Genomic DNA, 17,288 nt, shown 5'->3' on the forward strand with positions numbered 1-17,288 from the left:
AAACCCTCACTATAGACCTAACAATTAGATCGATGTTTGAATGTTCTATCTATTTTCGACTGTCAGATCGGGTTCCTGACGACCCGGACAGTACACTGTGTAAAGTAAACAGAAAGCGCCTACACGAGATTGAGTAATGTTGTGATAAGAAGTCATTAACAGTGATTAAGCTTGATCATTCAGTGAGGATTTCATTTGAATGTCTCTAAGAGTTATGTTGAAGTCAAGTCTATCTGCTGATTTAATATTAGAAGCCACCGAGTTGAATACTCCAAGTAGTATGTACGAATTTCTTTGCTTAATTATTATTGTAATGAAAGAAAGAACTTGAATTGATATTTTTTGCAGACAAATTTTGATTGTTACACCAAGAATGGGAATAGGCACTTGTCTTTACCATCTTTTATTGCAGGCATCTTTACGATGAAAAGGTTTTACTAGTGATTTCTCAGTTGAATCATGGTATAGTATTTTAAAAAAAAAAAATTGAAAAATGGGTTTTGATGTTGACTGGTAGACGTGGCAAAGTTGTTGAGCTTGACCAGAAGGATCACTTCGAAAAGTTTAGCTATTTAATTAGCTTTGCCAAGTAGTTTCCACAACTTAAAAAATTTAGGTCCTCACCAACACCGTCTTACAGTAAAAGAATTTGAATTCTCAATTCGTTCTTTTAGTTATTTTTTCCAGTATGTTTTTTTTAATACATTAATTACCACTAATCTTAACATTTCAAACTATATTAAAAAGACCAATACAAAATTTGAACTCTTTATAAAATGAGTCATGATATTTAGATCTCCTGCCAGATAGATTGACATGAACTTTTAAAAAAAATATATAATATTTTAAAATAAAATTACATATAAATTAAAATATATATGTTTTAATAATTTTCATTTTATAATTAATTAAAGTTTAAGTACTTGATAAATTTAGATATTGTAAATAATGATAACTTTAAGTATTTTTAATTAAAATTATATTAAATATTTTATGTATTGTGTTTTTTTACCGTTTGATTGATTTTTCTTTAATTGGATGGTGTAAAGGAGTTGATATGCTATTTATTTCTATTTTTAACTTGTTGGTCAACTCACTTATTTCTTTCTTCTGATTTATTGATTAACTCGTTTATGGGAACTGAAAGACCGAATTAATCAAGTAGTTGAAGACAAAAAAAAGAAACAACCGCAATAGTATTTAGAATGAAATAAAATGACAGTACTTGAAAGATCGAGTAGAAAATACAATTAAATGCTTAAAACTTAATTAAGGACTTGTAAACATAAGATGATTCAGAAATCTATAGTTTAGAGCAATTTAAGTGTGGATTGAACAACTTAGATAATTTTTTTATTCAACATATTTTATAAATTTTCAGACTGACTAGGATGACTTGCATTATTTCCACTTCAAATCGGGTTAAAATGAATATGGTTATATGGAAAATGATTACTAAGGTAAATGAAATATTTATAATTTAGGACTAAAAATAAATAAATTTATAATATATAAATGAATTCAAATCTTATTTTAATTTTTACTTACATACAGTAGACATATCACCTTATATAAGTTCCTTATTATTTATTTTGTTCTATTTGCACAATCAATATATCAGTCACCAATCCCAAATACAGTCACAAGGAAGACAATTAATACATTTAAACAAGTACATCACTCAAATTAGAGGAGTATTCAGAAATTGTGCAACATTACTTTGAATTTGCGATAATTTATAGATTATACATTAAATTCAAAACACATTTTGAGAACTTCTGTGAGGTGAATCTCAATTGTGGGTTCGACATTGAAAGAGGAAAACCACTTACCTTAGTCATATAGACCTGTCTATATGATTGTAGACATCTTATTCTGGTGAAGCGTTTACCTAGCTTGAGGAATAAATTCTGTATTCATATTCAAGGTCACCCCTAAATCTGTTGAATGGTTACCTCTATATTTTGTTCTAGCTACTTCCATTGATAAAGACTCCTTCAGTTCAATCACTATCTCGCTTGTGACGGGCCTTCTGTTCATATTTGAAGACACACATGCTGTTGCTATTTCTACTGCTTTCCAAACTGAATTGGTATCATAATCTCCTTCTAGCCTTGAGTCAACAATGGCCTTCATATCACCTTTCACGACCAACGATCTCACCCAGTCACTTATGTGAATACTGTCTTCACCCCTCATTATCACTGCTTGATTTGTGATTATCTCCAAAAGAACAACACCAAAACTATAAACATCACTCTTTTCTGTCAATCTGTTTGTTATGAAGTACCTGCATGACAAGAATAAAATGCAACTCAATTTATTTTCTGTCAGATTTTCTTGACACAAACATCCACATGAGTAATATTTTTTTCCCAGAAAATGATGAAGAGGAAGAGGAAAATGTAATTGAAGAACTCACTCAGGGTCCAGATAACCAGGAGTACCAGCAACAACAGTTGACACGTGAGTTCCCCCTTCAGTTGGAATAATTTTGGACAGACCAAAATCAGCTAACTTTGCTTGGAAGTGTTCATTCAACAATATGTTTGTAGATTTTATGTCTCTGTGGATTATGGACGGCCTGCAACCATTGTGCAGATACTCCAAACCTGAGATTAGATTTAAGGCAAACAGATTGTGAGGGGAAAAGGGGCAGTTTACAAAACAGATTGAAATTTACTTTCTGACCTAAGGCTGCATCAACTGCTACACGGAGTCTTTCTTCCCAGGTGAAGAATTTTGCTTTGCTGTGGTTACCTGCAAAAACAAGTTAAATACCTTTTTCTCTGGGTTGTTTTCTGTTGACTCGATACACTTGTCTCTTAAGGAAATATTCATATTCATGGTTTCAGAATACAAAACTAGGTTATAAATTTATTTGCACAATTTTGTGTAGGAACTAACCAGAGAGATGTTCTTGTAAGTTTCCATTAGCCATGTACTCATATATGAGACCCTTATTGGTTTCTTCATTACAATAACCAACAAGGGAGGTTAAATTTTTGTGATGAACTCTCATTAGAAGTTTAACCTGTACATCAAAATCTCAACCATGTTTAACCATATATTTTTACTTTTGAGAGAAAAATACAAGTGCAAAGTGATAGAGAAACTTGCCTCTGCCTGAAATTGTTGAAAACCCTGGACAGATGATGAGGAAAGCATTTTCACTGCAACTGGAGTGTCTTCGATATGACCATGATAAACAGTTCCAAATCCTCCTCTACCGAGAGTTGTATTGAAATTGTTGGTTATTTTAACGATGTCGGAGAACGAATAAATTTGTTTTTTGAATGGTATTAATAAATCATCTTGTTCTGTGTTTTGTGGTGAGATCTGACTTTGATCCTTTTCTACTATCAACGCTGTTAAATATCATGCAACAGTTTCGTAAACTAACAGGTTACGACTGAATCTGTTTGACAAATTATCAATAAAAATATCTTTGTAGCATCACCTTTCATTTTTCTCCTTTTAAGAGTCCATAATATAGCTGCCACGACAAAGAGAAGGAGCACAACCCCACTAACTGATGCTACTAAGGGTGCAACAATGTTCTTTTTCTTTCCACTCTCTTTGTCCTGCTCGTTGCATTGACCAGATTCACAGAGATTTTGATCCACACTAGCATGGAAAACACAGAAGGTTTATGTTTTAACTCTCAGTAAAACTAAGGAAAAGCACAGGTGATACCGTCAACATGAGAGGTAAGAACTAACTTAAAACTGATTCGGATTCAATTCTTCTTGTTTTGATAGGTCATAATGGGGTATAATTTGGAGAAATATATGATCTGATGAAGGAAAAATGAGATATACATAGTGACAATGAAATGTTAACTTAGACTAGGGCTTAGATTCCTAACAATCTCCGTCTCAAGAGTAATCATTGGCTCTATGGACAATGAGAACGTCAACCAAATTAAGGATTCACATCACCTGCAACCCAAAACCTGTAATGAGTTTGAGTCTTCTTACTTATATATTGTTCCACTTTCTTACTTTTACTTTTAAAATAGAACTCATACTTGATTTTCAAGTTATAATAAGTTTGACTAAAAGATAAAAATAAAATATTGGACATGGGTAAAGAATGATATTATGAATTTGAGAATTTTCAAATAATGAAACCAATTGATAATCATCACCATAAACAATGATATTATGAATTTGAGAATTTTCAAATAACATCCTTACCTTAGTGACAAAGAACCTCCCTTAGATTTCTCAACAAGTGCTGAGGGAATTAAACCAGAGAGGTTATTCTTCTTCAAGTTTCTGCCAAAACAGGGAAACTATAATATCCTTTTCTATTTTCTAATATAGAGTAATCAAAAGTTGTTCCAGTAAGTGATGAAGCAACTTACAATATCTTTAAGTGTTGTAAGTTAGACAGAAAATCAGGAATTTCACCGTTTAAGCTATTGTTTGATAGATCCCTGAAAACAAAAACATGCCTTCTTTTAAAAAGTCTAAAATTTGACACACGTAAGAAGACATCTGGACATGTACGTACACAGCAGAAATAATGAAAAGATTTAAAGAGTTTAATTTATATATGTTAAAATAAATCATACTATAAACCAGTCAAAAATCAATACTGAGATATAGCTTTTAAAATAGTTACTGAAAAAATTAATCAAGTTAACTTAACTCACTGTTTATGATTTTCTTGGTTTAAACAATTTTTACTCTGATCATGTATATAGTATTTACTCGTAAAATACAGAGGTTTTTTCTAGTCTCATCATTTATTGAATCAGGAGGGAGAAAAAAGACTCACAACTTTTCCAACATGGTGAAGTTTGAGATTGAAGGATCTATCTTTCCTGACAACCCACTTGAAGATAAATTCCTGCTTTGCAGATCCAACGGTTATTAACGCTACCATCTCAGATCCATAAAACTACTATATATAATATTAATTTGAGAAGCATAACTTACAAAGTAGTGATTCTTGGAGACTCTTTTTTGCTATAACTACAATTCAAACCATCCCACAAGTAATCTACAGGGGCACATGGATCACCTTGCCAATTTCTTGTCACCCCATAAACTGATTTGATGGTTGTAATAGCATCATCTTTGTTTTTTATTAATGCATAAAAGAGTAAAGGGTGATTAAGATCATGCACAGAGCAGGGTAATCCAAATAAATGGTAAAGGGTAGTTAAGAACAATATGAAGATAATATTTTTTGGTCATACCGTCTCCTTCGAACGTATCTGATTGCGGGAAATCTATTACTCTGTAAATTTCAAGGGCATTGATGATGGGAGGCAGGGTTGAGTTTTGGGTTTTTTGAAGAGAATATATAATTTCTTTGCCACTGGAGGCTGAGGAGCTATATAAAGTGGTGACAAGAAGATTCCTTGGTGAAAACTTTGAAAACCTCTGTTTACCATTTTCCACGATGTTGAATTCTCTTGTCTGATTCGTCGCCAACTCTTGAATCTCCATGAAGTACAAGTAAACATAGAACTGTTCAGTTGGATCAGCTGGCCTCCAGCTTATCACCAATGGAGCACTAACATTTGCAGGTGTAACTGCAGTGCTCATAACAATAGCTGGCGGTTTGTACACGTTCTGGTCTAAAGCATCAGCAGAAATCGAAACATTTAATTGCGTCCAATTATTTATGTTGCCGTATCTCCAGTAACGATCATAAACATCGTACTTGTACCTGAGAGAAAATCGAAACTAGTCCAGTAAAATCAGTGAGTCTTGTAATGAAAAAGTTTAATCCAAAAAGTAAGTTCACCTGTAGCCGATGTTTGAACCTATATCCCACCGGATGTAAGTTTCCAATGATCCGGATTCAGTGACGTAAATATTATTAGGCAAAGTTCTGAATTCTATGGCTGATATAAATGGTGTTCCATGGCCTGTGTCAACCAGACAGATTTGTACATAATCTTGTGAAGGTATATGTATGATCTCCATGTCCACTTCATTTGATCCATTGTTTATGTTCACTGTACCCCACCGGTTAGCCCCCAGATGAATATCAAACTCTGGAGTCTTATTTAAATCATCATAATTTCCGTACAAAAAACTAACCCTGATCAGATACTTAGAGCCTCTTGTGATATTTATTTTGTAGCAGTTCCTTTTTCCTTCGGGGAAGCTTCTCACAGTCCACATCTGTCGTTGATACTTTCCTCTGAGATCAGATTCTATTGACTTACTCACACCAGTATTGATCAAATTTGCGTCTGAAGTATAGTTTATGCCAGTTTTGGACTCAGTATAGCTCACATCTTCAGGAGCTCCACAATCTATGCTGATGAATCCTGAATGCGAGGACATTTAGTCTTATAAGCTAATTTTCTTTCTATCAAATAATGGTGCACTGAAAAATGTTCAAAGTTTTAATTTTTTTTATCAAACCTGATTGATCCTGAGCTTGAATCAGAACAGCAAGAAGTAGACCTCCAACAAAACCAACAAGGAAACACCTCAACGTTCCCATTTCTTATCACCCTCTGTCTCTGAAGTAGAATAGTGATCACCCTTTTCCGACTTATACGACATAAAGATTTGTGTTTTGGCGACGTGGTCAATGTCAACACGAAGGTTTTGAATTTCTTAAAAATTTTGTCCCTTTCCATCTGTACTTGCAGCTAGTGCAGTAGGATCATCCCCTCGATTACTTTGAAATTCCTGTCATGTTCACATCACTTGTCTCTCATACACTTGCGTGTGCATCAATGAAATTGTACGATATTCACGGTTCAATTAATCAATATATTTAGTCAATGGAAATAAACTAGTTAAAAACTTATGACCAATCGATGGATCTTAACCAGTATTAAATTAACTACAAGATGTCTATGTCTGTATCAGAATGATGGAAGGCTTTTGAAACTTGGTTTTTGTTTGAGTTATAATAATCCTATTTGCTGAGAGAACACTACTTTGAATAATGCCAGGATCTGATGCAATTTATACATGGCTCACTGAAACAGACACTTCTATAGAATTTCCTTGTTCGTACGACACAGTGCAGAAAAAGTCTTGGGAATAAGACAACTATCTTCCTTTAATATGAATAAATTGTCACATATAAAGGAAAAAAAATCCAATTATATATACTTGTCTTCCTCGTTCTTACCCAGTCTTAAGGATGTTAGTTTTAAAAATATGTCAAGAACAAGAAAAGTAAACCCTGCTCTCTAAAATTATATGCCTCATCATATTAATCTTTTAAGATTTTAGTCAACAAATTAAGCCTTTAAAAAAATTAAATCATTATCAAAGTAATACTCAACTATCGTAACAATATTTTACGTGTTTTATGTCATATTATAGCTCCTGTATAATTAAAGATAATCATGGATTTACTTTATATATTTGAAGAAAACGATTAATGATCTTTAGTTATCTGTGGAACAATATCAGTAGGCACAAATTTGGAAAACTAAGGTTATGACATGATTTGGAATGACCAATTTAAAAGTTTATTCGTTGTAAAATAACAGAGGATTCAAATTGTTGTCAGTATACTTGTTGAAATTTATGATTTCCTAAAAATAACAAGAGAATTCAAATGAATTGTTGATGCAAAAAACCTAATATTACTAATGATTTAAAATCTTAAAAGTTCACTATTCTCATTTCTATTAAATACAAAATTATAAACTCATTTAAATTTATAATAATGTGTTTAATCACTTTATGTTGCTTGATCTCATTCTTACATTGCAAGAGGAAGTGTTCCTTCCCTACTCATCTCCTTCGGCAAACACTCTTCAAACCTGAATATCTGTTAACTCCAAGGCTTTTGCTTCCTTTATTTCCATAATAATTATTAATCTGTGTCTCTATAGCTTTTTTAAATGATCTTTCTTCCCATTATGGTTCATTTTATTCTGCATTATTTCGGAACATGTTTTCAAAATTTGTAATGCAGAAACATGTTTAGGTTGGAAATCCAAAAACTGAAAGGAACCTTCCAATATAGCAGCAGAGTGCAACAGTAAAAGTATTATAACAAAACTGGAATTTGTACAAAAGAAGTAACCTGCATTTCAAAACTAAGATCACTTTGTGAGAGTTTTATGTTTGAATTTTACTTTAGTGACTCAGGGTATCAAATTTCTGTTATTTAATTGTAACATGAATAGACTAATTCATTTGAAGTTCATGTTTTTCTATAACTTTGTATTATCAACTTCAAATCCTATTATGACAAGTAATGGTAAGAGGATATACTTTGTCATTTCAGTTGAAAATGGTCTTGCAACCCACTGGCTGATTTGCTAAGTCCCACATGGGAAATAAACATTTGTTGATTCTGACAAATGCTAATAAATAACTTGTCAGACAGCAGTGTAAAGTATCTTTGCGCTTGGGGCAATGACGCAGCTAGTGAGGTTCTAACCGAGGCGCGTCTATTGCTGGTTGAAAACTATTTCCAAACCCCTCTTGGGCCTGGGTTTACCCTGGGCCTTCGAGAATTTCTGGAAGGGCTCCCTTAGGGGTAAAGTCCTATAATTTTTAGTTTGATGTTTTATACGTTTGTAATTTATAATAATTTAAGATATGTCAAGATAATGGTCAAAGTTATCAATTCAGTTTTCTGTATACCATTCTTAATTGTGTGCACTTTAATATAGAGTTAAATGTGAATGAAGTAGTTTTCACATAAAAGGATGTCTAATTTTATAACAATAGAAATTGAAGATATATAATAGTTAAGATAAATTTTCTATATAATTCAAAATGGTATTTAATTATTTTATCACAATAGAAACCGAAAAACATATAATAATTATTTATGAGAAAATTTAAAATTTCTAAATATCAAAATTATGCAAAAAATAAAATAAAATAAAATTATAACATGTTTCTCTGTTTGATAAAATTTTCTTTATAAAATATTCAATAGTATTTTTATAGAATATGTTTTATAACTCTTTTAAAAGGATTTTTAATTATTTTAAAATAATAGAAATAGAAAAATATAAATCCAAACTCAAAGTAGAGATCTAATTACAATTTTATATTAAATGCAGATTAAAACACAATAAAAAATCAAATAAAATTAAGTTATATCATGACCAAGTTAACTTGTGTGACTGAGGTCCACATCGACTGTATTAATGCATGAACAGATCTAGGATCATAATATAATATTGAAATGCTCCTCAATGTAATCTCACGGAGCCATGAGTTAAACACATAGCGAACTATTCTTTCGCCTTTTACTAAAGAATACCGTGTGTTTGTCTCGTTAAGTGGCATACGCCTATTTTTGGACGAGTCCTTCTTAGAGATTCTGCAATTTAGTTCAAAGTTGATTTTAATTTGTGATGAAACTTTTGTTTATACCATGAAAGAAAGATGTTTGAGTAGTTCTATGAACTCTTGCTTATTTTATAATGACTATCCTTCATTGATCGTCTGATTCAATTATAAAAAAAATGTATACTCAGCTTCTTGTACCTTTACATGATTTTTCAATACATTACTTTGATGGTAACATAAGATTATTTGATTGAAGGCTATGTTTAATCTTGAAAAAACTAACTTCTAAAATTACATTAATGGGAATTAGAAGACAAGAAAAAAAAAACACCAGTGTCTGTCAAATAGGTATACATCGAATTCATTCCTAATTTTTGATGACTATAGTCATCTTACTTTGAGCAACCGATTACCTGGCCTGGGGAAGAGATTCTGTATTCAGATTCATGGTGACAAGTTCAACTGAATCACTTGTATGAGTACTTTTTTTATTATCAGTTCGAGCAAATTCCATTGCTAAAGACTCCTTCAGTTCATTCACTACCACACTTATGATTGGCCTTCTGTTGGGGTTTGGAGATAAACATGCCGTTGCTATTTCCACCGCTCTCCAAACTGAGTTACTGTCAAAGTCTCCTTCCAACCCTGAGTCGACAATGGCATTGATATCACCTTTTTCAATCAAGGACCTAACCCATTCACTTATGTGGATTTTTTCTTTCATTATCGCTGGTTGACTTGTGATTATCTCTAAAAGCACAACACCAAAGCTATAAACGTCGCTCTTTTCTGTTAATCTATTGGTTAGGTAGTATCTGTAAGACAGAATGTAACTCTCGTTATTTTCCGTCAGAAGTTTTTGAACATAAACATTCAGATAGAATTACTATATTTTTCAGGAAAATAATGGACAGGAACAGGACTCACTCAGGATCTAGGTAACCAGGAGTACCAGCAATAACAGTTGATACATGAGTTCCCCCATCTGTTAGGATAATTTTGGATAAACCAAAATCAGATAATTTTGCTTGGAGCTGTTCATTCAACAATATGTTTGTAGATTTTACGTCTCTGTGGAATATTGGTGGTTTACAACCATTTTGCAGATACTCCAATCCTGAGGCCAAAAGTATATATTTAGAGAGGAATAAAGAATTAAGAAAAGAATATTATTCTTCTTTCTTACCTGAAGCTGCATCCACTGCTATACGAAGTCTCTTTTCCCAGCTGAAGAAATTTCTTTTGCTTCGTTTACCTGCATAATCAAGTTCTATAACTTTCTCTACATATTTTTGGTTCACTAAGGTTAGTGATATGACTAGTACAATTGTCCAATAAGGAAATATCCATATCCACGGTTTCAGAAAACCAAAAAAGTTTGGAAATTTATTGCACAGACTTTAGACAATAAAATAAGCTTTTTTAAGGAGCAAACCAGAGAGATGTTCTTGTAAATTTCCATTAGCCATGTACTCGTATACGAGACCCTTATTGGTTCCTTCGTTACAGTAACCAACAAGGGAGGTCAAATATTTGTGATGAACTCTCATAAGAAGTTTAACCTGCAAATCAAAATTTCAGCAATGTTTTAACTTGGTATACTAATTGCTGCGCTCAGGAACTTAGTGTAATGTGATTACAAAGCTTTACCTCTGCTTGAAATTGTTGATAACCACGAACAGAGGATGGGGAAAGCATTTTCACTGCAACTGGAGTGTCTTCGATATAGCCAAGATAAACTGTTCCAAATCCTCCTTTACCAACTATTGTAGTGAAATTGTTGGTGATTTTAATGATATCGGAGTACGAATATATTTGTTTCTGGAATTGCAGTGATGAATCATTTTGTTCAGTGTATTGCAGTGATTTCTCACTCTGATCCTTTTCTACCGTCAAAGCTGTTGAATGTCATACACCAGTTTTTTAAAAAACTAACAGGGCACGGTTGAATTTGTCTGGAAAAGTATCGATAAAAATAACGAATATTAACGATTGTAGAATCACCTTTCGCTTTTCTTCTTTTAGCGGTCCACAATATAGCTGCCACTACTACCAGAAGAACGAAAACCCCGCCAACAGATGCTACCAAGGGTGTAACAATGCTATTGTTTTTCTTGTTTTTCTTCTTGTTGCATTGATCAGGTTCACATAGATATGGATTTTGGTCCACACTGCGATAAATTCACAGTAGGTTTATTTTCAACTCCAAGTAAGTCGTACAAGTCATTAGAATTTTCTTTAGACACTTCAATTCGTGTAATTTGGTGTAATCCATGATCCGATGAAATAAATAGCAGTTGTGTTGTGATGAATGACTACAAATGCTGGGGTAAAGATGATTTATTTAAAAGACATATTTCAAACTTAGGAATTCCCAATAAGATGAATACCTTAGTGAGAGGGAACCTCTAAGAAGTGCCGAGGGAATTATTCCGGAGAGGTTATTCTTCTCTAAGTTTCTGCCAAAAAAAATGGAAATACAGTAAAATTTCTATATTTTGATACAGAGGACCACAGGAACAGCCGATGAAGGAACTTACAAGATCTTCAAGTGTCGTAGTTGTGACAGAAAATCAGGAATTTCACCGTTTAAGCTATTGTTTGATAAATCCCTGGAAACCAAATAACTTCCTCTTTTAAGTATGTAGTGTAAGATTTCTTAGTATATAAGTGCACGTATGAAAGAATAAAAGGATATAAAATATGATTTTCATTTTCTGGTCTCATCATTCATTTGACCAGGTGAAACAGATAAACTCACAATTTCTCCAGCATGGTGAGATTTGAAATTGAAGGATCAATCTTTCCATACAATCCACTTGAAGATAAATTCCTGTTTTGCGTAAGCAAGAGTTATGAACAGTAGCATTCCATCACTTTGTCTTATTATTTTTGCCATGAATAAAGATAATAACTATATGACATTTGATAATCAAGACTTACAAAGTTGTGATTCTTGGAGAATCGTTTTCGTGATAAGAACAATTGAGAGCATCCCACAAAAAGGCTAAAGGGGCGCATGGATCACCTTGCCAATCTCTTGTCAGTGCATAAACTGACTTGATGGTAGTAATCGCATCAACTATGTTTGAAATGATAACAAAAAAAATTGTGAAAAGTTGTAAAAGGTAGTTAAGATCATGCACAATAACGTAAACAAAAGAAATGGATTTAAAATATCATATTTTCGGTGGCTTACCATCTGCTTGTAATGTTTGTGGTTTCTGTAAGTCGATTACTCTGTAAATTTCAATGGCACTAATGATGGGAGGCAGGGTTGAATTTTCGGTTCTCTCCAGTGAATACTTAATTACTTTTCCGCTGATGGCTGACGTCGTATATATGGTATCGACAACATGGTACCGTGGAGAAAAATAGTAATCACCGTTCCTCCTGATGTTGAATTGTCTTGTCTGATTGGTGGTTAGCACTTGAATTTCCGTGAAGTGCATGTACACATAGAATAGCTCAGTTTCATCTTTTGGCTGCCAGCTTATTACCAACGGAGCACTATCATTTGCCGGTGCAACAGCGGTGCTCATGATAGTAGCTCCCGGTTCGTAAACATCTCTCCCACTAAAAGAATCACCAGGAATCGAAGCATTTATCCGTGTCCAATCTTCGTTGAAGTTACAGGTAAACCAGAAACGATCATAAGCATCAGACCAGTACCTGTGAGAGAATCAGAAAAGTACAATACAATCAATCATGTTAGGAATAGTCTGAGTGTGAGTCAAAGTCCTATATTGGAAGAATAGGCAAAGTTAAACACTATATAAGAATAAAGACCCACAACACCATTGTTTGAAGGTTTTGGGTTAAAAGTGATGTCAGATGTGTGTAAGACTAATGTTATAAATCTCTCCATATCCATAACCCATATGATGAAACATAACCCAACAAATCAATCTTTTAATGTTGAAAAAGATTTAATCTGTAAGTGTGATTTCACCTGTAGCCTCTGTCTGAACCCAAATCGCACCGCGAGTAACGTTGCAGTGATCCGAATTGAGTGACGTATGTATCATTTTTCAAGGTCCTCAATTCTATGGTTGTTATAAATGGTGTACCATTGCCTGTGTTAACCAAACAGATTTGTACGAAATCCAGTGAAGGTACATAAATGATCTCCTTGGATTGGTCAATGGATGCATTGTATACAGTGACTGTATCCCAGTGGTTAGGTCCCAGAAGAAGATCGAACAGTGGTAACAAATTTTTGCCATCATAATTTCCATACAGAAAAACAGTGCGTATGAGATACTTGGAGCCTCTTGTGACGCTTATTTTGTAGCAGTTCCTTTTTCCTTCTGGGAAACTTCGTAGCCTCCACAGTTGTCGTTGACTGTGTCTGCTGATCTCTTCAGATGTTATTGTTCCACTCACACCGGTATTTATGAAATCTGCATCCGAAACGTAATTTATGGCTAATGATGGCTCAGTATAGTTCACACCTGCTTGAGCTCCACAATCTATGCTGATGAATCCTAAAACATAAACATGCAATAGTTATGCATGGCACTTGAGACTTCAGCAAAACTTTTATAAAATAATAATGATGATGATGAAAATGTTTTAATTTGTTAACAAACCTGGTTGGCCCTTAGCTGGAATGAGAATGAGAAGTCCTACAAAAGTAACTAGGATACTCGATGACATTCCCATTTTTCAGTACCTTATGCTTTCTGGGTTTGAAGTAGATATGGTGCATATATACAAAAGTGCTAACTGTGAATAGTTGAATCATTCTTAGAGTTCAATATTTAATGAAAACAATTATTAACTAGAGTTCACTGATATTGTAATGGAATAATATTAGTGTATATGTCAGTAACATAGTTGACTTGTTAAAGTACGTACGGTTTTTCATCAGCTTTACGGATAGGTTAAAGAACTATATAATTAACAAGCTCATAATACTAATTAATATCTGTGATGTGTACAAGGGAATTATCTAAGAAATCCGAAAATCTAGATATCGGATTTTGAAAGCTCTGACTGATAAACTTGATATTGTATCAAGGTAATCTTGGTTGGAAGCAATCTCATATAATAATAATGGATGATGTCTATAAATACACAAAATTAACAAGTGGAAAAAAATTAATTTCCTAGTCTTAAGATTACGGTGCAGTGGAAAAGGTCATGGGATTATAATAATTAGCTTTTATTTTGTCAAAAATTTAAGACGTTTTTTAGATACTTTAAAATCTTATTTTATGTTTGTCCTCTCTAGTTAGATTGGATTTAAAATAAGCCTTATTTTTCGGGAAAATTGGTTTTAGAATTACTCAATAAGGGAAAATGAATGATAATATTTATTTGATGTAGATTTACATTTACTCTTTTGTATATTAATCCCAGAGAATCATTTTGTACCACAATCAACTATACACTTAAAAAATTGAAGTTTATTTCTTTTTTTTTTCTTCTAAAATTTCACTACTCCATATATCACATTTTGTAACATTAAAAAAAATGTTACTAAAACATGAAAAATGTTACTAGAAGGAATTAGTAACATTTTATCACATGTTACCTATAACCCATGTTACTAATAATATTTAGCAACATTTTTACATGTTAACAGTAACATTTGCAAGAATGTTACCAAAAGCTTTTAGTGATATTTCTTTAATTGAAAGGCAACATTTTAAAAGTGTTAGTAAACATTTTTTGTAATGTTTTTTTAGTAAAGAACCAGTGTTATTGAAGAGCTTTTGTAACGTTTTTTCTAATAGTTGGTAACGTTTTAAAAAAGTTACTAAACATTTGTGGTAACATTTTTAAATAGATACAACATATTACTAATCTAAATACCTTATAACATTGAACAAATGTTATTATTTCTTTTATTTTAAAACAAAATGATATGACTTTTTTTAATAAATTGCACAAATAACTTTTTTTAATAGACTGAAATTGTGTCGATATTAATCTATATCATTATCTAAACTAAAAACATAAGAAAAAAAGTGCATTCTTATTTATTTTTTACAAGGATAATATTATAAAAGCAACAATTTAATTGTGAATTAAAATTGAAAACTGTTTAAAAAGTGCATATAAGTATTTTTTTATGTAACAATATTAGCAATGTGACCGATATGAAATTTATGATCAAGTCCCATATGAAAATAATAACAAACCGTTAATCATTCAAACATCATAATACGATACAACAATACTTAAACATATGTATACACTTTTTTTGTAAGCATTATGGGAGAAAGCTTTTGCAACTACTTGATCCAATATTAAAGAATCAACCACGTCTTCTTTATCTTTCAACTTCACTGGTTGCAACAATAATCCTATTGGGCAAAACAACAATAAACGATTAATTATCCACTCAGGCATAAACTCCAATGAACAAACAATTGTTGAACATTCAGGAGGGATAACCTGCACAAAGTTTCAACCATTGATAAATAGCAAACAATTCACCAAGTTATTAGAAAGAATAGTCTACTTAAGTAAATAACCCAAAAGTGAAGAATTTGGAGAATGTGCTTCTTTAATACTAAGCAAAACTTGAAAATTCAATTTGGAGCACATACCTTGAATATGACTAGTCTGTGAAGTATTAAGAAAAACTGAGTTGGTTCTTTACACTCATGGATTTGAGCCTGAACATACAAGTGATGTAAATTGAATATATTAGGCAGAGTAATATGCAGGAAAGTTATGTCTTTTACACGAATGTGCTAAATATGCAGAATGTAGAAATAACCTACCACCTATTATGAAGATAAAAATTGTACACGTAATTCCCAAAACTATAATTTCATTATTGCACATATTCAACCAATCCATTATATGAGTTGGCAGAGGAAGAACAACACTAGCCATAGTACTCATGTGGGAAATGAGAGTTGTTTTATCCTCCTGTCGAAAAATCATAGAACAAAAGGTCAGTTTGGGTTAGGATTATTGACAGCAACCAAGCCTATTTCAAAAGATGAGATTAAAAGTTTACCATTATTACAGAGGTTGAAGAACTGAGTACTACATGAAAGACATATTGAGTATTATAGACACGTTATAAGAACTACCTTATCAGAAAATCTTGACTAGGGCCTGCCATTACCTAATCAAAAAATCTATAAATGGTTTGTTGTCTTCTTCAGGAAATTCTTCTTCTCCTTATAAACCTAGTGCTTGAATATGACTGAGGCAGAAAAAACAAATGTAAAGAGAAGAACAGTAGAGTACACACTAATAGTAAACTTCTTAAACAAGAGGATACAAGGGAATTATCATCTAAAAAGCAATATTCAAGGGTAATCATTGAGTAAAAAAGTATCTTGAATAATAATAGTGGGAAAGAATGTTAATGGGAAAGAGTGAAAGAAACTAGCAAAGAAGAAACAAAAAAATAAAAAACAAATAAGGGAAAATCTTGAAACCTGTGAGATTTGCTGAATAAATTGGATTTTGTACGTAGGCACACAAAATTTGAATAATTCTCCAGAATTCGTGCGTGTTGTGTTTAATATAATTAGTGCGACACTAGTGTTGTGTGAGAACACATGGCTTGCAACAATATATTGAAAGTACCTCAATTCTCTCAATTCTGAAATAGAGAGGTTATTTTTAGGTGTAAATAATATGATAATTTTCAACCAAAAGGAAACATCATCACAAACAAACAACTCTACAATAGAAACAGAAAGAAGGTCGCACTTTACACCGCTCTGTTTATCTTCAGGAAAACAGAGAATTAATAACTCACCTTCACACTATCTCCACGAACGCAGAGAACGCCCTCCTAGTTTGCGATGCCTTCACTAACAATGCAAATTTAGAGAAAATCCAAAGGCGAATCTTCAATGCTCAGCAACAATGCTTTGATTCGATGGTTTTTATTTTGCAAAACGGATCTACAAAGTCAAAGATTGAAACAATTAGGGTTTTGCAGTTCCTGCGTGTTATGTTCAGTCCTCGAAATCGATAGCGAAGATGCAAGGCATATTGTATTTGGTTGCAGGTTTTTTTAAGGACAGTGAAGTTACGCGACAATGGTAACAATGGTTT

General features: G+C 32.6%; 2 protein-coding genes and 2 non-coding genes across 4 annotated transcripts; 2 read left to right on the forward strand and 2 right to left on the reverse strand.

Moving 5' to 3' along the window:
• Window positions 1-1,887: 1,887 nt before the first annotated feature.
• On the reverse strand, window positions 1,888-6,525 carry LOC114185771 (LRR receptor-like serine/threonine-protein kinase IOS1). Its single transcript, XM_028073677.1, has 13 exons — window positions 6,393-6,525; window positions 5,764-6,295; window positions 5,210-5,685; window positions 4,947-5,085; window positions 4,786-4,857; window positions 4,370-4,441; window positions 4,200-4,280; window positions 3,461-3,627; window positions 3,121-3,368; window positions 2,908-3,034; window positions 2,692-2,760; window positions 2,423-2,612; window positions 1,888-2,290 (listed from the first exon to the last, which is right to left on the reverse strand). The coding sequence occupies exons 1-13, from the start codon at window positions 6,472-6,474 to the stop codon at window positions 1,888-1,890; spliced, it is 2,658 nt and encodes an 885-aa protein (XP_027929478.1). The 5' UTR covers window positions 6,475-6,525.
• Window positions 6,526-8,342: 1,817 nt separating this feature from the next.
• On the forward strand, window positions 8,343-8,492 carry LOC114186402. The gene has a single exon (XR_003605061.1). It is a non-coding gene; the product is annotated as a U4 spliceosomal RNA (small nuclear RNA).
• A 676-nt stretch (window positions 8,493-9,168) lies between these two features.
• Window positions 9,169-9,284, forward strand: LOC114186412. Its single transcript, XR_003605069.1, has one exon. It is a non-coding gene; the product is annotated as a U5 spliceosomal RNA (small nuclear RNA).
• Window positions 9,285-9,660: 376 nt separating this feature from the next.
• LOC114184790 (LRR receptor-like serine/threonine-protein kinase IOS1) lies at window positions 9,661-13,916 on the reverse strand. Its single transcript, XM_028072098.1, has 13 exons — window positions 13,844-13,916; window positions 13,204-13,738; window positions 12,451-12,923; window positions 12,195-12,333; window positions 12,013-12,084; window positions 11,792-11,863; window positions 11,642-11,710; window positions 11,256-11,422; window positions 10,902-11,149; window positions 10,687-10,813; window positions 10,438-10,506; window positions 10,179-10,368; window positions 9,661-10,066 (listed from the first exon to the last, which is right to left on the reverse strand). Exons 1-13 carry the CDS (start codon window positions 13,914-13,916, stop codon window positions 9,661-9,663), a joined length of 2,640 nt encoding a protein of 879 aa, XP_027927899.1.
• Between the last annotated feature and the right edge of the window lie 3,372 nt (window positions 13,917-17,288).

The sequence above is a fragment of the Vigna unguiculata genome, chromosome 5 (assembly GCF_004118075.2).
Source record: "Vigna unguiculata cultivar IT97K-499-35 chromosome 5, ASM411807v1, whole genome shotgun sequence".
NCBI classification, from domain to species: domain Eukaryota; kingdom Viridiplantae; phylum Streptophyta; class Magnoliopsida; order Fabales; family Fabaceae; genus Vigna; species Vigna unguiculata.

Excerpts from the sequence above, each read along its gene's own strand:
- LOC114185771 (XM_028073677.1), bottom strand. The coding sequence starts at position 6,474 with ATGGGAACGTTGAGGTGTTTCCTTGTTGGTTTTGTTGGAGGTCTACTT. Across the intron at positions 4,858-4,946 it reads TCTCCAAGAATCACTACTTT|GAATTTATCTTCAAGTGGGT; the intron begins GTAAGTTATGCT and ends TCTGCAAAGCAG. Across the intron at positions 3,628-4,199 it reads GGAGGTTCTTTGTCACTAAG|TGTGGATCAAAATCTCTGTG; the intron begins GTAAGGATGTTA and ends TTTCCATGCTAG.
- LOC114184790 (XM_028072098.1), bottom strand. The coding sequence starts at position 13,916 with ATGGGAATGTCATCGAGTATCCTAGTTACTTTTGTAGGACTTCTCATT. Across the intron at positions 12,924-13,203 it reads GGTTCAGACAGAGGCTACAG|GTACTGGTCTGATGCTTATG; the intron begins GTGAAATCACAC and ends ATTCTCTCACAG. Across the intron at positions 12,085-12,194 it reads TCTCCAAGAATCACAACTTT|GAATTTATCTTCAAGTGGAT; the intron begins GTAAGTCTTGAT and ends TACGCAAAACAG.